This window comes from Marmota flaviventris, chromosome 17, assembly GCF_047511675.1.
Source record: "Marmota flaviventris isolate mMarFla1 chromosome 17, mMarFla1.hap1, whole genome shotgun sequence".
NCBI lineage: Eukaryota > Metazoa > Chordata > Mammalia > Rodentia > Sciuridae > Marmota > Marmota flaviventris.
This window is the reverse complement of record NC_092514.1, coordinates 67856161-67880519: the sequence shown is the minus strand read 5'-3', so window position 1 is coordinate 67880519 and position 24359 is coordinate 67856161. Positions and strand designations below refer to the sequence as shown.

General features: G+C 34.5%; 1 protein-coding gene across 2 annotated transcripts in view; it reads left to right on the top strand.

The window, feature by feature from the left end:
* Positions 1-24359, top strand: part of LOC114081403 (ATP-binding cassette sub-family A member 6-like) — a 60084-nt gene that overhangs the window by 8616 nt on the left and 27109 nt on the right. For both annotated transcript variants that reach the window (XM_071604013.1, XM_071604012.1), the window contains exons 8-23: positions 2342-2483; positions 3028-3213; positions 3725-3872; positions 5051-5219; positions 8235-8293; positions 10431-10541; positions 11132-11307; positions 11519-11638; positions 11883-12021; positions 12733-12823; positions 13665-13804; positions 17339-17455; positions 18635-18818; positions 19207-19373; positions 21406-21539; positions 22787-22924. In XM_071604013.1, coding sequence (XP_071460114.1) covers positions 2342-2483; positions 3028-3213; positions 3725-3872; positions 5051-5219; positions 8235-8293; positions 10431-10541; positions 11132-11307; positions 11519-11638; positions 11883-12021; positions 12733-12823; positions 13665-13804; positions 17339-17455; positions 18635-18818; positions 19207-19373; positions 21406-21539; positions 22787-22924 — 2221 coding nt within the window. The remainder of the gene's footprint in view (positions 1-2341; positions 2484-3027; positions 3214-3724; positions 3873-5050; positions 5220-8234; positions 8294-10430; positions 10542-11131; positions 11308-11518; positions 11639-11882; positions 12022-12732; positions 12824-13664; positions 13805-17338; positions 17456-18634; positions 18819-19206; positions 19374-21405; positions 21540-22786; positions 22925-24359) is intronic.

Here is a 24359-nt window from a genome sequence, read left to right as displayed (position 1 = left end):
ATTACAATTCTTATTACATATATACAGCACAATTTTTTATATCTCTGGTTGTATATAAAGTATGTTGACACCAATTTGTGTCTTCATACAGGTACTTTGGATAATGATGACCATCACATTCCACCATCCTTGCTAATGCCTGCCTCCTCCCTTCCCCTACCCATCTAGAATTCATCTATTCCTCCCATGCTCCCCCTCCCTACCCCAATATGAGTAAGCCTCCTTATATCAGAGAAAACATTCAGCATTTGTTTCTTGAGGATTGGCTAACTTCACTTAGCATTATCTTCTCCAATGCCATCCATTGACCTACAAATGCCATGATTTTATTCTTTTTCATTGCTAAGTAAAATTCCATTGTGTATATATGCCACATTTTTTTATCCATTCATCTACTGAAGGACGTCTAGGTTGGCTCCACAGTTTAGCTATTGTGAATTGTGCTGCTATAAACATTGATGTGGCTGTGTCCCTGTAGTATGCTATTTTTAAGTCCTTTGGGCCAAAGAGAGGGATAGCTGGGTCAAATGGTGGTTCCATTCCCAGATTTCCAAGGAATCTCCATACTGCTTTCCATATTGGCTGCACCAGATTGCAGTCCCACCAGCAATGTATAAGTGTACCTTTTTCCCCACATCCTCGCCAACACTTATTGTTGTTTGTCTTCATAATAGCTGCCATTCTGACTGGAGTGAGATGATATCTTAGAGTGTTTTGATTTCCATCTTTCTAATTGCTAGAGATGATGAAACATTTTTTGATATATTTGTTGATTGATTGTATATCCTCTTCTGAGAAGTGTCTGTTCAGGTCCTAGGCCCATTTGTTGATTGGTTTATTTGGATTTTTTTTTTTTTTTGGTGCTTAGCTTCTTGAGTTCTTTATATACCCTAGAGATTAGTGCTCTATCTGATGTGTGAGGGTTAAAAATTTGCTCCCAGGATTAGACTCTCTGTTCACCTTACAGATTATTTCTTTTGCTGAGAAGACACTTTTTAATTTGATTCCATCCTATTTAGTGATAAGGTGGCATCACTATACCAGACCTTAAACTATACTACAGAGCAGTAGTAACAAAAACATTATAGTATTGGCACCAAAACAGACTGGTAGACCAATAATACAGAATAGAGGACACAGAGACTAACCCACAAAATTACAAGTATCTTATATTAGACAAAGGTGTCAAAAACATGCAATGGAGAAAAGATAGCCTCTTCAACAAATGGTGCTGGGAAAACTGGAAATCCATATGCAACAAAATGAAATTAAACCCTTATCTCTCACCATGCACAAAACTCAAAGTGGATCAAGTTACTAGGAATTAAACCAGTGACTCTGTGCCTAATAGAAGAAAAAGTAGGCCCTAATCTTCATTATATGGGATTAGGGCCAAATTTCCTTAATAAGACTCACATAGCACAAGAATTAAAACCAAGAATTGCAGCTTTCTTATTTATAAAATAAGGCACTTGGGCTAAGGCACACTGTGGTCTTGTTAGATCTAAAATCTAGATCTAATAGATCTAATAGTCTGGATAAATACTTCATAAAAATGGGAATATGGGCACACCTGAAGCAAATCAGCATGAAAATGTAAATGCATACCATAATTCATGTCAGTTGCAGTAAAAAAATTATGAGTATGAATAGGAAGAATACATGAAATTACTGAAGTTACAGACTTCAACTATTAAAGGAGTGGAGGTGCTACCTGTGGAGACCCTCAAGAATTATTATATATCCCTGATGTTAGTAGACTTGAGTTATTTGACCAGCATCTGTTAAATTTCCTTCCAATTCTATAATTAGGACAATTTGTTAATATCTAATACAACTGAAGATACCTAATGCTTATCTTTTTTAATTCAATAACTTCATCTTAGAGATGTTCTTATTCATTTACCCAGAAAAGACAAATACAAGGATGTTCTTAGCAATATTGTAATAGAAAACAAATTGAAGAACTCTACATTTCATGGGTAGGAGAACACTAGGAGACAACAAAGCCATGCTGTTGTATACAGTCACTAAATTTGTTGTAGAATCCTTTCCCAGGATTGAAGCCTCTACCAGTGTACAGTATCCATCATCTTTCTGTGATAAGGCAATAAAATTATGTGGAAATTATAAACAGCACATTTAGAGAACTGGGTACCTTTATGGGAGAATAATGATCAGGAAATGGGTACACAGTGAACTTCTGTCATATTGATACTATAGCTGTTAACCTAGGTGTCAAGTATAAGGGAAATCATTGTTATTCTTTCGATATTTTTGAATATTCAAAACATTTCTTAATGAAATTGAAATAATTATGTAACTTTTTGTCTTTGCTTAGGTTGTCCTGGGGTTTAATGTATACTGCATTCATCTTGGTCCTTTCCATAGTCATTACAATTATCATAACATCCACCCAAGTTATACTCATGACTGGCTTTATGGTCATATTTACACTCTTATTCTTATATGGCTTGTCTTTGGTAAGTTCATATGTTTATTCACACTGTCTCCCTTTGAGTTCTTAGCTACAAATAGTAAATATTAGTGTCCCTGTAGGTTAGTATAGTCCCTTTTTTCGTGTCCAGTGTGTGGCATGGTATCCATTCCTAGTTATCCCTTCTCCTTCTAATATTCTTTCCATATTGCTCTTTCTTCTCTGAATGAGATCCTCTAATTTCTTCTACCTGCCAGGATGTTTTCTGCAGAAGTTGTAGATAGATACCCTTCCTTAGCATATTAATTCATTTTAATTTTTCCAAGTTTATATTTGTACCCTATCCTCAGGTCTTTCAGCTTCCGCCCACTTCCTCAACAACAAAAGTCCACTATCTGAGTAAGGTCAATAAGGATCCTCTTTTAGAAAAAAAGAAGAAGAAGAAGAACTGTGAACAGAACAGAATCACTATGCCTTACTATTTTCATTCTCACTGATAAATATTTTTCATGATATAGAGATCCTTATACCAGTGGTTCTCAGTGAAGTAAATGTCTGCCATAGCTAAGTAAGTGTGTTCTCTCTTTCAGCTAGCTTTATCATTCCTGATGAGTGTGCTGTTACAGAAAGCTGTCCTCACAAATTTGTTTGTGTTTCTCCTCACCCTCTTTTGGGGGTTTGTGGGATTCACTGCCTTCTATAAACAACTTCCTCCATCTGTACAGTGGATTTTGAGTATTTGTAGCCCTTTCGCCTTTAGAGTTGGAATGACTCAGGTAAAAATATTGCTAATTAATTATTGAACTTTCAAAAGAACTTGATACTTCACAAGTGATTATAAGCAACACTATTTTCATCCAGGAACCTTTAAGCAGTTTTTCTACTTCAAAACTAACTTTGAAAATGTTCACTTTTCAGTGTACTAATTAAGTGCTTCACAAGTTTCTCACGTTATAAGATCTGTTTCATTTGTCACATTGAAGATATTTTGAGATACTGCAGTGACTTTATAAAAACAAGCACATGAGTCCTTATTTAAACATCTATACTTAGAACATTGTATTTTTTTAAACCAGTGTTTTTAAATAATATTCTTTTGTTTACTCTAAAATGGATGTGCTTTTTCTAGTTGTTTTATTTACTAAAAAGCTAGTTAGTAATAATAATTTTAGTTTTAATAATAATAGTAATTCTAATAATTCTGAAAGTAATAGTTCTAATAATTCTTGATGCAACTTATATATTTATTAACTTAAATATATATTGTGATTTTTGGTTGAATCTTAGATTCTCCACCTGGATTATAACTTGAATGGAGTAGTTTTCCCTGACCCCTCAGGAGAATCATATACAATGCTAGCAACATTTTCTGTGTTGGCTTTTGATGGTCTTATCTACTTGATGCTGGCACTGTACTTTGACAAAATCTTACCCTGTAAGTAATGGTGGTTTTTTTTTTCTCTGACATCTATAGTTAATGATTATATTAAATAGTTTTTTTCTCAAAATTATGTAAATCTACTTTTTTATAAATGAAAAGAAAATATTTCTCATCTCAGAGCAATGTATTCTTTATTTTACTTCATAGTTTTAATGGTTCAAAGGAATTTTTATGTAAAAACAATTATTCTTCTGACTTGAATATAATGTCATAATTACATGATAATGCTGATTATACAACATTATAATTATGTAGTAATGAAATAATGTTAGTTTTCAAGTATCCTTGAATAGTGGTTTCAAAGAGTGATACTTAGGACTTGTGTCAGAATAAGCAGAAATTTATTAAAGTGATTTGACTGTGGAAGTGCTTATTAATAAATATTTGTTTAGTATTATTTTCAACATTATCATATATTGTTCATATTTACAGAAGTTTATTAATATGCAGCCACACTGTCTTTATCTTGCGAACAATCAGAAATTTAAATAAACCCAGAATACCTAAAAGCTCACTAGACTCAGAATGCTTTCTCCATGTACAATCTTCTTATTCTTGGATATTCCTTCTGGTTTGACTATAGTTAGGATTATCTGGTATATTCCTGTGTATTTATGTTTGGTCCTCTATTTCTATTACTTCTGTTTTATATCTGAAGGCCCTTAATAACAAATGTTACTTTATTTTTTTTTAATCTGGAAATAAATTGAAAGCACAACCATATTTATCCTGAACTAATATCTCCATGTGTATTTCATTCATGTACCTACATGTGAATATATGGACTTCATTATTGTGTCCAGTTGTATTGCCGTGCTCAAGTTGTGTAAGTTCATAGAAATGTTTATAATTAATATGTGCCATATTGAGAATTTACATTTTCCAATATTTCATTTCATTCATTCTTCTAAATACCTTTAGGGTCACATTTTATTCAAGCCTTTGATCTATATTTTGCTAAAAGTTTTGTTATATAGTTCAACTATTGCAATGTTATTTCTTTTGAATTTTCATTGTTTACTTCATCATCAACTTTTCTTCTGAATAATAGCAAGTTAGAAAGAAAAGAATTTTTCTATGATGTTTAAAAATTTATGGTATTCTAGATTGTTCAGGGGAAACCTTGTATTCATATTAGTGATCTGATATTATATTGCCTATTGATTAATTAGATGGAAATGAGCACCGCTATTCTCCATTATTTTTCCTGAGTTCATCATCTTGTTTCCGACACCGAAGGACTGATAATACGGTCATTGAGAAAGACCTGGATCCCGAGCATCCCTCTGATGGTTATTTTGAACCCATAGCTTCTGAATTCCAAGGAAAAGAAGCCATCAGGTAACCATAATTCATGAGTACCGGGCTAAGGAGTGGTTAACCAATAGCAATGAGGTGAGCCTGAGGCCAAATATTGAAGGGACAGGAACTGGTCAACATCACTTTGCACTATTCCAAGGCCAGCCACCACCAGTTTCTCCTAACTGCTACCTGAAAGGAGGATTTCCTTCCACCCTCTCCATACAATGTTACCAAGTCATGCTCCACCTTGTCTGCTTTCCTCCTTTTGTCTCTTGTGCCCTACCTCTTTTTATAGTTGCTACTTTCATTCTCTGAACCCCTCCTTTCATAGTTTTGTCTGGCTTATATGATAAGATGGAAGAAGTAAGAAATTTGGAATCAGAAATTCTTAGAGCCTTGTATCTCAATTGTTTCTCATTTGATGTGTAACCTTGAAAAAACAAGTAAGTTTCTCCAAGTCTCAGTGTCTTCTGTGAAACAAGAGTAATATCCACTTCATAGGATTGTTAAGAGATTTGATAGGTACCTGGACCATATAAGGAGCACCTAAAATATCTATGTTCTTAGACCTTCCCTCTTATCTCAGTCCTCAGCCTTTAGAATTATTGGAAATAGAACCACTGAACCCAAGAATCCATGAATTTTAAAAAGTCTTAATTTATTTTTCAACACAGTTGCACTCAAAGAATCAGAACTTTAAATATCAACCATTTATTTACTTATCAGATATTCACATAGTACTTATTACCTACCAGAGATATACTTAATTCTTACTAAGAATTAAACTTGTAAGGCAGGTGTTTCTGTTTTCTACATTTTACAAAGGAGAGAAGTGATCTACTGAAAGGTTAAGTTCCTTAGCCTAATATTTTTTATTGAATATATCATGTTCATTTAAAGCTTTCTTTGATCTCACTGTACCATTCTCTTCATCCCTCTTTATGTGACATACATTTTGGTATGTCACTGTGGTCCATATTTTAATGTTGTAGTGTATCCCTACATGATATGTGGCAATTCTCTGTGTTTTTAGAGTATTACTATTCTACAAATTATATCATATTGCACTTATTTCCTGTTTGCTGCTTTTACACTCAACATTATGCATTTTAATCTATCTATAGTGATAACTGTGGTTAATGCACTGATTTTAGTTTTAAAAACTAAAAATTTTAGTTTTTGTATAATATTTTAAGACATGAGTCTCTGAGCTTACTTCTCTCATTTTGCAAGAAGGATACTTTGGTTATTTCTGACTTTTTGCTTTTATGAGCACTGCTGCCATGAACAACCTTTTAAGAATAAGCAATATAAAATGATGATTTTGTTCTAAGTTTCTTTTGTGTATGTGAAGGTGTGTGTGTGCACACGCATATGGGGGTTATACTTCTGCACATCTAGCAAACAAAAGCCAGAGCTCTAAGGTTGGTGCTGCATGTGACAGGCAACATGGTGATTCTGATACATAAAACATGAGGCAAAGGATGCCAAGAGATGTCACTGGAGAGACAACAAGAGGCAGCTTGATGTCATATGTAAGAGCCTTGACATTCCCTCTAAGGCTCACGAGGAAATCCTGAGGAACACTGAGGAGTAATTAAGATGATTTTTTTTTAAAAAAAAATCCTGTTTTCTGTTTAGAGCATGAATTCTAAGGGGAATAACCTGAGAATAGAAAAAAAATAGAGGCAGTATAAAATAGGAGAAATATTAAAGGACTAAACAAGAATGATTATAATTAGTAGGGAGAAGAGAGACCCACCACTACAATTTTAGAGTTAAATTTTATAAGAAATTGTAATTGGTTATATGGGTGATGGATGAGTCTGAGCAATAATTATGAAGAAAATATCTGAATGTCCATGCTGCTAAGTAAGGTCCAGAATGGTGGAGGGGGAATAGTTTAGGCAGGAAAGGAAAAGAGATCTGTTCTGGATCTTCAAGTTTAGAGCAGTTTCTTCTTAAACATAGCTTCACATTAGAATCACTTGGAAGACTTTCATAATATCTCAGTCCTCAGCCTTCAACCCAGATCAATGAATATTTAATCTAATGTGAATCTTTAAGGTGGTTTGCAGACATCAGTTGTCTTGGTATTACAATGTACATTCAAGTTGAATAATCAGTGATTTAGTTTGTGTGTGTATGAGAAAGAAAGAGAGAGAGAGAGAGAGAGAGAGAGAGAGAGAGAGAGAGAGAGAGAGAGATGCAGACACAATCAGACAGGATAGAGGATAGGTTAGTGTCGAAACCATGAGAATGAATACCACACTCAGAGAGTCTAGGTGAGAGGATCCACAGTATACATGGAGGACCCTGAGGAAGCACAAGATGATGTTGGAATATAGACACTGAACAGAGAAAGTCATTGATGGAGACTCATCCAGTGAGCAGGATAAGGAATATACTTATTGCATTCGGTAATTAGGTGACCACAAATGATTTCATTAAAAATAGGTCCCTGAAGTGGGTGGTTTAGGTCTGAGTGAAAGTGAGGAGTAAAGAAAAGGTGAGGAAACAGAGATGGCAAGTTTACATTTTTATTTTGAGAATAGTGCAAAATAAGGGGAGGAGGGAAACTGCATCATATCTAAATCAGAGTTAGAGTTCAAAGGCAAGCTATTAGAACACTCTAGAAGGTGTAAATGACAGAGACTCTGACTACTGAATAAGAAAGGAAGGGATGGGAGACGAAGGGTAAAACCAGAGGAAGAAAGTGAGGATAATTACAGAACTTTCTACTTTTCTAAACAAATTATTAGTGGCTTAATTGTGACTTTCCTTTTTTAAAAAATTTATATGTGACAGCGGAATGCATTACAATTCTCATTATACATATAGAGCACGATTTTGAGTTTCTAGAAAGATTCTTTTATTTTCTGTGTCAGAGGAAATAATTCATTGCAAAATCCTGTCTTTCTGACTAGCCTGGCATTGCCATCTTTTATTTCACACAAGTGGCCAGTGGCATCTATCTCTACAACAGGTTTATTCATGATCTATGCTATTTTTACTTCTGTCTTGGCTAAGTAAGCATCCCTTTCATTATTTCAGGATTAGAAACGTTAAAAAGGAATATAAAACAAAGTCTGGACAAGTGAAAGCTTTGAAAGGTAAAGAAAAACATTTCATTTTTTCACTGTTATTACAAAAAATATGGGTAAAATTCAAGGTGCAAGATTTAAAAATATCAAAAATTAAAAGAGAAAAGTAAAAAGTATAAACAAACAAATTCAATTCTACCATTAGGACATTAATCATTACTAAAATTGTGCTGTAAAATTCTAGATATTTCATGGATCTATTAACTAACAGAAATGGAATATAAAATGAGAAATGTCATTTGATATTGTTCTTTAGATTACTGTGCTATAGATAGTATTTTAATTTTGTATAATTTCTAGACTTACAATCTGATAATTTTTTTTCCTAGTCAGGGAATTTACATAGTTTATATGCACTGGTGCAGTAGGTAACTAGATTAAGATGTGTAAAACCATTGATAGTAAATTAAATTTGCAAGTCAATATCCTATGACAAACATAGTTTTTAAAAAGCTTTTAAAGATAGAGAAGAGCAATGAACACCCAATAAGGTTGAGGACTATCTGCCCATTGTGTTTACACTGTGTTTTTTTCCTAACAAATACAGTATCCCGTAACTCAATCTTATTTATTCCTTTGACATTAGTTCTTTATTTTGAGAAATTAATGTATTTTGTGAGCAATTGTACTCTTCCATTTAGACCCTCTAGACTTTTCTCATCAAATACCATTTAGATATGTGATTTCTTTAATTTTCACTAACAGCATATTGGAGTAATTTATAATTTAAATTCCTAGAACACATTATGAAACATTTGTACTCATGAAATAACCATCACTTCTTTTTATGTTTAAATACCTTCGGCTTCCATAAGAATTTCTTCCATTTTTTAGCAGTACCTTAACAAATTGAAAACTAATGGAGATCAGAACATTAAAATATATGTACAAATTGGAACCATGTGGAGTTGCTCTTCCAGGAGTAGGTGGGGAGCTAGCTGCATTCTCTATGCTTTGTGCTCTGCATGCAAGAGTCCCTGTGGAAACTCTGGAGCACCTTTGAGAATACACTCTGATTTCCTTATCTACATCCTGTTTTTCAGTGACTAAATAACATTCTGTTTTATGAATACTATGATGAACTTATCAGGTATATATTTTATACCAGTGTATAAAATTCAGTTTTCACTCTCATAGAAAACACTATGGGGGCTGGGGCTGTGGCTCATTGGTAGAGTGCTTACCTAGCATGTGTGAGGCCCTGGGTTTGATTCTCAGCTTCACATACAAAGAAATGAATGAATAAAGGCCCATCAATAACTAATAAAAATATTTTTTTAAAAAGAAAACACTAATATTATCTTTGTTCAGTCTTTATAAAGGTCATTAATTATAACCTGAAGATAAGTTTCTATAGGCAGAACTATTCAAAGAAACCATATTTTCAAGATTCTTGACTCATATTTCAAGTAATTTCCCTTGATGATTGGAGGAATTTATACTCTCACAGTCATGCATAATTAATAATAACAAGAACCACAGGAAGAAAAGCAATAAAATCTTAAGGGTCTTTGAGAATTCAGTATGTACTGGGAATTATACTAAGTAATTTACATGGATGTTTTCCACTTAACTTTATGAAAAGTATTTTGATGTTTCCCTCACTTTGCAGATGAGGAAACTGAGACTTGCATTTCATTTTTGCAGTGATGTGGGTCAGTTCCAGGAGAGCGTCAATGTTATTTTCTGCTTACTCTTGAAAACGTTGGGTACTTTCTATTCACAACACCATACATAAACTTTGTACAGTACTTGTATAGGTGTCTCGACATTATTTATTAAATAATCCAACTTTCTGATGAATTTGAGAGATCACTTTATTAACCTTTATGCTTATAATGGTCCATTTTGGACACCCTTTCCATTAGCCACTGTTATCCTAGTCATTGGTATACTGTACCAGTAGGATCATTTTAATCATGATATGTATTTCACTGTTGTTATTGTATCAGTAACATATTATTTAAGTTATCAATTTCTCCAGTGTAAGATTTTAACAATTAGGAAAATATTGAATATTGTGTGCTTTAAGGTATTGGAATGCTTGAGTAACATACCATTAAACTTGATTGTCTTGTTCTATATTTACGATCTACCCTGTCTAATACTCTCTTATTTGTAATGTTACTACCTTATGCTAAAACAGGCATGCTCTTTGACATATATGAAGGTCAGATCACAGCAATTTTGGGTCACAGTGGAGCTGGCAAATCTTCACTCCTAAACATCCTTAATGGATTGTCTGTTCCAACAGAAGGTGAGCACAGAGATATCTCTCAAAACACCATGTCTGATAAGAGAACCAGGTCTTATGTTTGATTCTCTCACTTAAAATTTAAAAGCTTGAGATCAATAATGTTAATCTACAGTTGTTTCCCTGCTAGGCATGGTGACGCACACCTGTAATCCCAGTGACTCTGGAGGGTGAGGCAGGAGGATCCAAGTTCCAGGCCAGGCTGAGAAACTTAGTGATCCCCTAAGTCAAAAGAAAATTAAAAAGGGCCAGGGGTATAGCTCGGTGGTAGAACACCCTGGGTTTAATTCCCCAGTACTGAAACAAACAAGCAAATAAACAAAAGTTGCTTCCCAAAACTATATGATTTTGAATATATTTCTTATTTCTCCAAATTTCATGAATATCTTTTCTATTTCATTTTGTGACATTTCATGGGAAATATGCACTACTATAAGCATATATTTTATCTTATAGATGATTAGTAATTATTAATAAGTCATTATTTTAGATATTTGCAATATATGGCAATATTTTAATTGAATAACATCTCTACAAATTAATAAAATATATTATCTTGCCAACATCAAATTATTTTTAACTTCTGTTCTTAGGATCAGTTACCATCTATAATAAAAACCTCTCTGAAATGCAAGACTTGGAGGAAATCAGAAAGATAACTGGTGTTTGTCCTCAAAATAATGTTCAAATCGACATGCTCACTGTGAAGGAAAACCTCAGCCTGTTTGCTAAGATAAAAGGGATTCGACCACAGGAAGTGGAACAAGAGGTAGACAGGCATGCTTAGATTAATTAAGCTGCTGATCATTGACCAAGTTAAATCATGTCCACAGAATTCTTATCAGTGATTTCTCAGTCCTGTTGTGAATAAAATTTAGGCAAAGAGGTCCTCTAAAAAGTATCTACCACTTTGATGGGGAGATATTATTTCACAGTCTGAATTATTTTATATTCTAAGTTTTATGTATTTTCTTGTATAGGTACAACAAATTTTATTGGAATTGGACATGCAAAATATTCAGGATAATCTTGCTATACATTTAAGTGATGGACAGAAAAGAATGCTGACCTTTGGGATTGCCATTTTAGGAGATCCTCAAGTGAGTAAGATTATGTACAGTGGAGAAAGCAGATAGAATGTCATAAAGAGTCAGCTCTTTTATCACTAAATGTGGTAGAGCGCTCCTTGTACTTTATCGAAAGAGAATCTGCTAAGCATAATGAATAAATACATTGGTGACAAATGATTGACTATTTATTGGTATTTATAATGTTCCATGCTATCATGTGGAAATAGTTAATGTGGAATAGAAATATGATTTTGTATCTCTTTGTTCTGTGTAGGTTTTGCTTTTAGATGAACCAACTGCTGGATTAGATCCCTTTTCAAGGCACCAAGTGTGGACTTTCCTGAAGGAACGTAGAGCGAATCGTGTGATCCTCTTCAGTACCCAGTCCATGGAGGAGGCTGACATTCTAGCTGGTAATTGTTGGTTTTATTGCAGTATCAACAATGAAAAATTGGGGAAATTTAAGAGAAATGTTTGTTCTCAGGGTAAAAACCCTTTTCTCATTACTGCCATGTGTCCACTTTGTAAAATCTGAAGGTTTTTATTTTTGTTTCAAATTACCTAACAGTTCAAACATCCAAATCTTCTTTCATATATATTTGGTTAAAAAATAGCCACTTGTCCTTTAGAATCCAAAGTAAAGGATATACCCATGTAATTTGTGGCATTTTACCCCCAGAAAATATTGGCAGGTGCTGAAATAGATTGATGTTGATGAGTTCAAAATGCATTAATGTGAATGTGTGTTTCAATATTAAAATACATAGTGCATATCCTTATTTTTATAATTTGTCTCTTACTTACTTTATTTATTTTTTATTAAATTATTTATTTGTTTTTTTAAATTATTTATATATTTTAATTTGTCATACATGATGGCAGAATGTAATTCATTTCATATTACATATATAGAGCACAGTTTTTCAAGTCACTGATTGTATACAAATATTTTCACACTACTCTTGTCTTCATACATGTACTTAGGATAATGATGCCTAACTCATTCTTTATGTCCCATACAACACTTCTCCTTTGGAATTCTGAGCTTTAATTTCCCATCTATATTTTCTAGAGAGAAAAGATATGATTCCTCATATCCTTTCTCACTTGCATTTTTTACTCAGATAGAAAAGTGATCATGTCCAATGGGGAACTGAAGTGTGCAGGATCTTCTGTCTTTTTAAAGAGAAAATGGGGTCTTGGATATCACTTAAGGTAAAGACTTTGGGAAAAGCCTGAATATGTATGTTTTCAGTACTGGTTTATAACAAAGTTGGACAGCTACAAGTGTGAACTGCTCTCATGCTTCATTACAGTTATACCAGATTGTTAAGTGTTTTCTAATGATGTTCCTACTTTCCGGCCTCTTTGTGTCTTTTCTAATATTAGTTCTGGGCACAATGTCAACATTACAAGCCAAAGCTGCCTTGTCTCATCAGGACTGCTTCATGTACCATAGGTAGCTGTTATGTGCAGCCTAAATCTCTACTTTCCTCTCACTCTCCATTTTTCTAAGTGGATTTATACATTCCGGTCATACATTTTCACCCCTTCATAAGGCTCAATGGCAAATATTTTTGGAAGCCATTTTCAACAGAGAGTAAATATGGTGTGAGAGAGTGGTGAGACCTGTGTCTAACTAGAAACAGTATGTCTAGGCTAAAAAAATTGTAAAAGCCCAAATCTATGGCCAAACAAAACACGGATGTGGGCCAAGTTTCTCTATGAGCCAATAAATTCTGACACCTACACTTTCAGGTGTAATAAGTTCCCCAAAGGAGTCTCTTCTGTCTAATATTTTCACCTCCCTCTGTTTATCTTCATAGTAGGTATATAGTTTTAATCACAATAAGTTATGTGTTTCTTTGTAATTAGTTTATATTCCTTTTATATTTAGATTATAGATTTTCAAACTGATGGATTATTATTTTTTCCTCATTTTGTTTATTTCATAAAGCCAAGTAAAGTAGTACTCTAAATTTTGAATTTAAAAAACCTCTTCTGTGGTAACAGTATAGAAAAATACTAATGCTTTTTCTTTTCTTTTGATTATTAGTTTGTATAAGAACGAGATAAGTGATTCAGAACAAATCACATCTTTCATTAATCATCATATCTCTGATGCTAAATTAAAACTAGAAAACAAAGAAAAACTTGTATTTACTTTGCCTTTGGAAAGCACAAGTAAATTTCCAGGTAACTTAAACATGATTACAATGGAATGAACTTTGGGATCAATGTTCACATTATTATAACGATTTTCATTATTTATGGACTTGATTTTTTGTCTTGGGCTGGATTATTTGAGAATAATAATTTGAGATAAGAATTTGAGTTTAATAAATTTTTTGGTAGTCTTTCCCTAAAAGGACCAGCAAAAAGTGGAGACATGAGAGAGGGAAGGAAGGAAGCCAGGGAATTTTGCATTATCAAGCAATTTAGCCATTGTAGGCAATTCAAGTGCAATATCACAGGGGTAGGGGTAGGGAGAAAAGATTTAAGTATGTGAGCACAGAGTCAAGTCACCATAGGGGTAAGGCAGTTAGGGTAATTACGCACTACTCTCTATCTGTCATTGGGTAAGGGTTAGATCCCGGTACATTAACTGTCTGGCCCTCTGGCTTGCTTTGAACATGACCTTAGCATAATTCTAAGGCTAGAAAAGGAATCTCAAGACAGGTAAGTGTGTTTAATAAGCTGATTCACTGAGACTAGGAGAGTGCAGAACAGGTGAAGGTGAGGTATCAAGGTCTCTGCTACAGGTTTCTTTTTGTGTTTTAATTTTAATAAGCTCCTTTGGATGATTTGAACATGTATTTATTTTGCAAGGAAAAAAAAACATAGCTTATTTATTTTACAAAAGTGTTCAACAAGCCAGACATGGTGGCACATGCCTGTAATCCCAGGCAGAGACAGGAAACTGAGACAGGAGGATGGCTAGTTCAAGGCCAGCCTATGACAATTTAGTGAGATCTTGTCTCAAAATAAAATTAGAAAGTCTGTAATGAGACTCAGTGGTAGAGTGCCCCTGGGTTCAATCCCCAGTAGCAAAGAGAAAAAAAGGAAATGTTCACCATGGGTTACCACCTGCTGGGTGGAAATATCAAGGTAGGTTCTGACTGACAAATAATCCTAACATCTTACAATGGGTACTATGTGTTAGACACTGTCCTAACGAGTTCATATGTATCAACTCATTAAGTACTGACAGCTATTCTTTGAGGTGGGTGATATAATTTTCTCCATCTTATAAATGAAGGAATATATTTAGTCTCTTGTTATTTAATAAGCATCTTCCTTTTGGTTTAAACATTTAATTTATTAAATATTTAACCATAGGTCTCATTTAAATAAGCCATTTTCAATTATTTAGTTCATTAGACAAATACTCAGGAATTCAGATTTTAGCCACACTTCCAAATATGGCAGGTCTCTCTAACCTCGAAGTAGCATGGAAGATGATATTCTAAACTATGTTGTAGTGTTCTTGGACTAAGCCCCCCTACGATTGTACCTGGCCTACCTTCATTTTGGGGCAGAGAAAGAGGATAGGGAGGCATTTGCTGGTACTCCTACTGGAATATGCCATGTAGCTAGAGTTTCTGTTGTTGATGTCCCAGCACACAGCAACCTTGTTATACATACCCCAGGCCTCTGGTACTCTAATGCCATGCCTACATCCATTATAGGATATGTGACTCCAGGTCCCCTGAAAGCCACAGGTAGACCATAGGAAATCACAGTGCTTGGTAGAGCCTTGTCCATCTATTTCCTTTCAGTAAGGATAGTGGCCCATTACCCTCCTATTCAGAAGTTAGAATGAGGGATCCTTCTCTATGAAATTCACAGTTTCATCCAAGTACCCCTAGGAAAGAGATACATAGTAAACAAATGCTTATTGTAAATTCATTATCTGAAAGAAACTACTTCAGGCACCAGAAATATGGATTAAATGAATCCCTACCCTCATGGAGCTTACATTCAACTGGGTGGGTGAAAGTGGGAAAATAAATAGTATAATAGTTGTATGATAAAATAATAAAACTACATGAGTTGGAGTGGTGGCTGTTGTATAACTGGGGTTTATGTAGAGTAGTCACAGAAAGGCCACAAGAAGGAAATGGTCAGTTGTTCTTCAAGTAAAGGGTAAGCGTATGTCTAGAGGTCAGTGATGAGGGAGGAAAGTGGGAGTAGGGGTGGGTAAGGTGGTGAGGTTAGATGGACAGTGGCTCTCCATCTCCATGAACCAGAGAGGCTTTTGTGTTGACGTTGATTGATTAATGAGGGGTTGATGTGATATGACTTTTATTTTCATTCTCTGGATAAAGAAGATCTCTGGATGTAGAGGAACAAAGAGTATACACTAGGAAACTGGCCTCAGGGCCACTTCGGAGGTAGAAATAAAAGATGATATTGTATAGGCTAGATGATAAGGATGGGAATGTCTTTGAAAGGTATTTGTTGGTAAAGCTGGAAAGCCTGACTAATGTGTCTTGCACACATGAATGTGAAGAAAAGTGTGAAAAACTAAGCGGGACTTCTAGAATTTTGGCTTGAATCACTGGGTAGAAAATGGTGGCATTTATTGAAAGTCATGGTTGGAACAATTTGACCAAAAGCGGCAGGAAAAAACAAAGTTCTCTTTTAGGAATGGTAACCCACAGATATCTTTTGACTTCTCAGTGGTCAAGTATATAGTTGCTACAAGGACATTAGAAATAAAAGACAAAGTGAGACTTGAAAATTTGGGAGTCTTCAGCATATAATTAATTGGGGACCAGATATGCGTATATGGAAAGAAAAAGCAGTTTAGGACTGAAACCTTGGAAGAGAGCAGAGTTTGAGAAGCTAGGAGGGATGTAAATTGAGAGTTCTGAAAGAAGCTAGAGGAAAAATAGTATAATGTGTTCATAATCAAGATGGAAAAAGTTTCCAGATGTGGGACTGTTGAACTGTTTTGAATGCCACAGGGTTAAAGAAAAGAAAAGGGAATGATTGAGTTAAAAGGAAACAAGAAAAATAAAGACTTGTTCACTAAAGTTGAAAATGCAAAGATTTTGGTGACCTGAAAAAAAGAAAATTTTTTGTGGAAGCATATGAATAGCGTAGGGATTTGAGGGGATTAAGTATAGCTAGGAGTGACAAATAAAGGCAGAGAAATCTGTGGAGGAAATAATGTTGTTTTGTTGCTATTGTGTGTATTTGTTCAATGGATACTATATAATTTTGGATTGTTGTTGGATGACCCAGAATATATTGAATAAACTGAGGATGGAGGAGAGAGAGAGAAAAGACCACTTTGGGAAGTCTTTGAAATGCTGAGACTGGAAGAAATTTGGGACTTAGGTGAAACAGGGATACCTTTTGAAGGAATGGCTGCAAGTCTTTCTCCCATACAGAAGGAAGACCCAGGATTTAGAAAGAGGTATATTTGAATTTATAGTGTGAGGTGAGGAAATAATGGTCTTCCTGATTGCTCATATTTTTTTTCAAGAAGCCTTCAGGATATTTGTAAACTATGGGTTGAAGATAGAGAGAGGCCGTTTGAAGAACAAGTCTGCAGACTCAGAGATTACGAGCCTTCCAATAGAATTTTGCTTTTGATGATGACAATAACCTAAAGGCATACATTTTATGAACAATATTAATCATATTTCAGATAAGTGCTAATTTACTAGGTTTAGCTACTGATGTTTTCAAGAATGTATATTTTCTTGTCTGTTGCTTTAGACCTTTTCAGTGATATTGATAAGTGTTCTGGCCAGGGTATGATGAGTTATGACATCTCCATGTCAACTCTGAATGAGGTCTTCATGAACCTGGAACGAAAACCAGCCATCAGACAAGGTCAGATCCTTTGCATATTTCACAGAAATCAATTTCCAAATGATCATGTGTCGATTTAATATTTATACTATGTTTTGCATAATTCATATTAAGGACTATGAGTTTTTCCAAATTTGGCTCTGCTGTTGAGACGGGATGCTTGTTGACCCACATCATCAGTAGGACTCAATACAGAGCCCTTCTTGGCTTTTACCAAATCTCTTTTGAAATCCATCAACTTCCTGTTGGGTAGTTTTCCCCCATCCTCATGTGCTCACTACTGCTTTAATGCTTTGAGGTTGTGAAAGATCTTAACTAGAGGAGTGAAGTCAAAGAAGATATTTCTGATAAAATATGTTCTTAGTTTATTAATTCAAATTTAATTTCAGTAAAGTCTAAATAAGGAGAATTCTCAGTTTCAACTCCTGAATATTTAATTGACAATAAGAGCTTTCATTCTGGGTGCTCCTTCTATGCCAGATAATAAAAGTGTAAATATACATTCATATATACATACAGTATTACTTCCCACCAAGTGTCATTGACACCATTTTACAGATGAGAAAATAGAACTAAGAACAGTTAAATGACCTTTTCCAATTCATGCTACTTGTAAGGCATGTTTATGGGATTTATATAAAAGTTTGGTTGTTTCAGAGCTGATGCTGTCCCCCTAAAATCCTAGATTATTGATAACTTTCTAGCAAATATTGAGGCTTTAATGTTTGCTATTACTATTGAGAAGTTTTTTTTAAAGTTCTCAAATATTGTTACCTTTGAGATTGGCTTTTCAAAAACTATATGCCAGAATCACCCCTTTCCTGAGTTCTTCTTTTGGTATGTAGTTAGTATGTTTTCCCACTGAGGTCATAGAATTTGGATATTATTGTATGTTTCTCATATTGTTTGCATTGTACCCACAACATTCCAAAATATTTTTTATTTAAAAAGTTTTAATATGCATAGTCATTGGTAATTATAACTGCAGAAAGAAAATATTGAAGAGTGGGGATATATAAATTTAATATATAATTAAGTTTATGTTAAATTTGTGTAAATAATTGTATTGAATAATTCTTTTCAATAAAACGATAACAATGAAACCAAAAATAAAATAATTTTAAATATTTTAAAGAAGAAAATTACTATGATGCCCCAAGATGGCATTAATAATTTGTGTGTGTGTGCGTGCGCCTATAGATTTTGAACAAACAGACAAGATAAGAGACTCAGAAAGCCCAAGTGAAATGGATCCAGCTTGCTCTTCTCTCCCTGAAGTACACAAGACTGTGAGCGACATGGGCCTCTGGAGAATGCAAGTCTGTGCGATAGCACGGCTCCGTTTTTTAAAGCTGAAACGTGGAAGAAAAACACTTTTGACCCTGTGAGTATCAGAGTGTTGTGATTTTGTTAAACGAGCAGTTTCAAAAAAGCTCAAACCAGAGGAGATTTTAAAACTAGAACACAATGCCCAGCATTTCTGCTGGAGAAAAGGTAAATGTCACATTGGATTTTACTGACCGCAGGAATACCTGTAGATTAGCTCTTGATCAGGTTCATACATACAAGTGCATTTAGTTTTCATAGTTGGATGACCCACTGTTCATGCAGCATTGACATTTTAGTCCTGGGTATCATGATGAGACAAGGCTCAGAATGTTTGTACCTGGAGGAATTATCCTTATAGATATGGCACACAAGTGGTTGTGGAATGTTTTATTGAGGAAATAAAATTGCTATAGATTCATATGGTGATTTTCTTTATTGTTTAGGCTATTGGTTTTTGGATTTGCACTGTTTCCTTCGATTATGGAAAGGATAGCAAATTCTATGATAAATGAAAGTGCAAACTGGGAGTTTAAAACAGAATTATATTTCCTCTCTTCTGGACAACTTCCTCAGGAACCTCGTACCAGCCTCTTGATCATCAATAACACAGGTGAACAGGAAAACAAAATTTACATCCAGAAAGAAGTTATTTTTGTTATCAAATACCATATGTGTTAGAGGAAACAAATCATAGGAGAAGAAAATATACATTTATAGGAAATAGTTTATGAAAAATAGTGAATATTTGCTCTGATTTTAGAGATCACAGAATGATAGGAACAAGTGTGAATGCACCTGGGTTACTATTCAATCTGATAGAAGTAACTTATCTACATGATAACCTGAAGCTATGAATTAGAGAGAAATAAACTTTTATCTTGGTGGAACCACTTCATTTTCAGATTTCTTTACAGCAGCCTAACTTATACCATAAATATGATACATGCTGATTGAATGCAAAGATGGCCTGTCTACTACACCCCACACTCTACTACTAATTTAAATAGGATTCAGGAAGACTACTTATTTTATTATGGCAAAGACTGGGTAATTGATTGTTTCCTAAGTGTTTGATTAACTTAAAGGGGAAGTTTATATGTTTCTACTTAAGATGTTAAGAATAAATATAGAGTCAGAGTTCTTTCTTGATGGGTTCCTTACCCAGTCCAGTTTCACATGTATTTATGCTTCAGGATTGTAGATATTTCCTCTCTAAACAAACATGGTCTTTTCATTTCTGTTTCTCATTGTTCTTTTTCCACTTGGGTTTTGGAAAATAAATTTCCTCTCTGCCTTAAAATGAATTTTGCTAATTGTACATTAATTTCCAAGATCTAGATTTTTTTTTAACTTATGAGTATAGTGTTGACTCAGGATCTTTTTCCTCTCCAGTCACTCTGAAGACAGTGTTAGGTATTTGGGGCCTTAAGTTTGGGACTTCTGTGCCATTGTGTTCCTCTTTCCTTAAAATCTGGTGATTATTGCTAGCATGTTCATGTTTTCCTGTGGTCCCCGTTTGGTTGGATCCTGCTGTGAAGATGGAGAGGCATGTGTGGCTGTCCCAGGATACAAGGAAAGCTTGTTTTCCATAGATATGTCCTTCCTATGTGGGGAATTTTGAATTTGCCTGAAGTTTGACCCTATTTGTCCCTTCCCAGAGCCTCCTCCATGCATCCCAGTATGGACTCCCATTTCAAGCTAAAATACAGCAAACAAGCTTCTTTTCCTTTTTTTCCACTCCATCTTTCCCTGATTGTGGGTTGGAATTACTTCAAGTCTTGCCTGACTCTGTAAGAAATACTGTTTCTTAGAAGGTAAAAATAGCACTCTTCCTTGAGACAGATGCAATATTGCCTGCTCTGTGAGACATGAGGAGGGGCCTGACTTGTCACCTTGCTCCAGGTATGGCAAACTGGTTAAGGACCCTGACTGTGGCTTCCATGCCCACACTGTCCCCTTCTACTCGTTTCCTCTGAGCTTTGATATCCTGGAAGCTGATTTTACCTTGGCAGCTATTGGCTTCTTTGTGCTCCAGGATGTGCGTTTCCTCAGCTCTTTTTTCTCTTTCAAAGAATACCATTTGCTGCCTTCTTTAGGAGCACATTAAAATTTTTGGTCCAATAGTGGCCCCCTTCTTATTTTCCATTTAATTAGAAAAAAGTACATATCCATGCCATATACAGGAGTGCAATATATATGCAAATATCTTAAATAAAATAAGAATATTTCTGTATTATACATGTACATTTATATATTTACTTTCTATTCAAAGAATAAGGGTGAGAGGAGAGTATTATCATCAGGCTGGACAATCTAACATACTCCTATAATAACTGTATCTCCACAAATCACCAGTTCGAATGTATTTTTTAAAATAAAAGTCATGAAATAGAACTACTTTATTTTGATGATCACACATCAATTTGCATTAAAGGGAATTAAAAAGCTAATTCATCATAGCATAATATTTGTTAAATAGAAAATGGCAGTGAATGATTTATTTTTCATGGCCCAGTATTATTGTGATATCAATAGAGACAGCATGCTGTAAGTATCAACTTTATGTGCGGGATTCACTAGGAAAACATTTGTAATCTATTTACTCACCTTTATATGGCCTTTTGTTATTGATTTCCTATTAGAATCAAATATTGAAGATTTTATACAGTCTTTGAAGCATCAAAATATACTTTTGGAAGTAGATGACTTTGAAAACAGAAATGGCACTGAAGGCCTCTCATACAATGGCGCTATCATAGTTTCTGGTAAACAAAAGGTACGTTTGTCTCTTAAGTTTTGCCTTTATGACTGCACACAAATGCACAGAAAGTGCTATATTTTAACTCTTAAAAACTGCAGAAAATCAACCCAGTTAGTATATAGTTACTTGACTCAGAAAAACATTTTTAGTCCACATTGAATAAACTGTGATGTTAAAATGGGTGTTTTTGAAACATTTTTCTCCTCTTGAAGTATGTATTTTTTTATATTTGAAAGAAACTAAATTAAGTCATATTGATCAAACTCAATGAACTATTATTACATGTTAAAATTATCATATAATTATGAATTTAGGAAATCCATTTAATACCTAGCTATCTGTATGATATGTTGATAAAACATACTATACTAAACATATACTATACTGTAGTATACTAAAAATATTATAATATCCACAGAGACTCTTGGAGAGAAAAGTATTCCTTATATGCTATCTTAATGTGTTTCAATTTAGGAAAAAGTGAATGAGCCATAGAAATCAAGGAACCAGATGAAAATCTATCCTAATCATAAGTGGAACTCTTGCCTCTTACTTTAGTAAAAGCAAGGTGTCAAAATAAATATAGTTATCTTTTTGTTTCTTGCTATAAAGGAAATAAAAACAAAATATTTTGAAAATGTATCATTGAACTCTACCTAACCTAAATGGATTATGAAAAATGCAGTCACTCTGCCAACTTTAGGAAACAACTTTGACAGCTGCTTTATCCTAATACTTACTGCAAATGTTTAAACAACTTGAACCTCTTGATGAACACATGAGCATTTTCATCAACATGAAGTACATTAACCTTGTCTTAGAAAGGGTGGAAATACTTCACTGGCAGTGTAAACATGAATGTTTTATCAACTCTATGTGTATCTCCTACTGAGATAAAATTCCTATTCTTGCTCATCATGAACTGCCTAGACAACAAAAGTTGAAACCTCCTCATGAAGACACAATGGGAACAAAATCATAGGCATTTAGCAAAACCAATAAAAATTTGCATGAAATGGATGCTGACTGTGTACTATCCACTGTGCTAGGGCCTTTTATATATAATCTCATTAATCATGTAATGACCTATTTAGTATCCTCTTTCACAAATGAGGAAACTTCTGCTCAGGAAAGTCTGTTAACTTTGAAGATGGACACTTTGCTGGAATGTGGCACTTCAGCTTCTTATATATAAAAACTGTACCTTTGTTCTTCTAGGACTTAGAATTAAACTTATTGATGTTGTTTTTGTTTATTTTAAGGATTATAGATTTTCAATCGTGTGTAATACCAAGAGGCTGCACTGTTTTCCTATCCTCATGAATATTATCAGCAATGGGCTACTTTGGATGCTTAATCATACACAATATATTCGAATTGAGAGAAGTCCATTTAATCTGGTAAATATTGAATATAGTGATCCTGAAATTAAGAATTTGAAAAGTAACCCATGTTTGCCCTCTTTAAGGTTTTAATATGCATAATTAACTACTCACCCTAAAAATTATTATTGTGTCCTAACATTTTAAATATGTTAATCAAATAAGATGTGTTTTTTTTTTCCTTGCTAGTTTATTATCAGAGAAATTTCATCAGTGAATACTTCTGAATATTTTGTCATATTCTCCTGGGGGATGCTCTGGAAAGTCATAGAGACATTCCAGGAAGGATATTAGGGAGGGGGACAGAGACAGAAAACACTGAATTAGAAATCAGGAGCCTTTTACATGTTCCTTTAATTTTATAAATTTAACATAATTTACTAATGGAAACTCCATTGACTATGTGAGTTAAGTGACTAACATGGATGAGGATTTGCCAGTCCTTGGCTGGAATACTTTCTGATTCATTCCTTCATGGTTCCTCTGTCGCAAGGGTTTCTTATGCCCATGAGCTGCACTTGCAGGATTTGGGCTACAGCCTGTCTTCAGACAATTAAGGAAACAATGGTTGGAGACAGAAGAGCAGAGGGCCCTCCACACTGAGCTCCAATCTTATCACCTCCTTTCTTTGTCTCTGCAGCCCAGAAGTGACAGTGGCTTCCCATTTCATCATTCTTCTTGAATGATGATCCCCCATATAACCACTGCATGATTATTAGAAAACAATAAGTATTTGAGATCCTATAGTTTTCTGGTTGTTGCCAAAAGGAATCTCTCGAAACTGATTCCAAATATTTCACACCAAAAGTGTGGAAGACCAATCAGCAGGATTAGAAATAGACCAATTAAAAGGAAATTTCACTTTATGACAAAGGTGTTGAGTTCCATTTTGGCTCCATTGCATGGTTGTTACACTCAAGTGCAGATTTTCTGTAGGTAATGGGGAGAATGGGAATGGTATAGATTTGAGAGGTGAGTAATGTCTATGCATCCACGAGTTGAATGTGATCAGGGGGAATACACAATGGTGTCTGAAGGGAACTTTTCTGAAAGTGGAACCAGTGGGTAACAGAAAGGGACAGTTACCCTCTCTTGGTTTTTCAGTTTTCTCATGTCTTTGCCTGTTTGCTCAGGATCAAAATGGACCTAAATTCCATGGCTACTCTCTTATCATACCCCATCCCCCAGTTGCATACTCCTTCATTCCTATGATGACAGTAATGCATTTTCCCACCTGGAGAAAAATTGGAATTTATAGACACAGACTCCAAAATCTTAAAATTTGAGAATTTAAAAATTATTCTGAGACAGACTTGTGTTGTTCCTCTAATTTTATCCATGAGATAGTCCTATATGCTGCTTGGGCACAGGGCCCAGTCTCAGACAGACACTGAGTAGGGGGTAGTGATTTAAATTTTATTTCCTCAAAGATGCATTCATTGGCACCAACTTT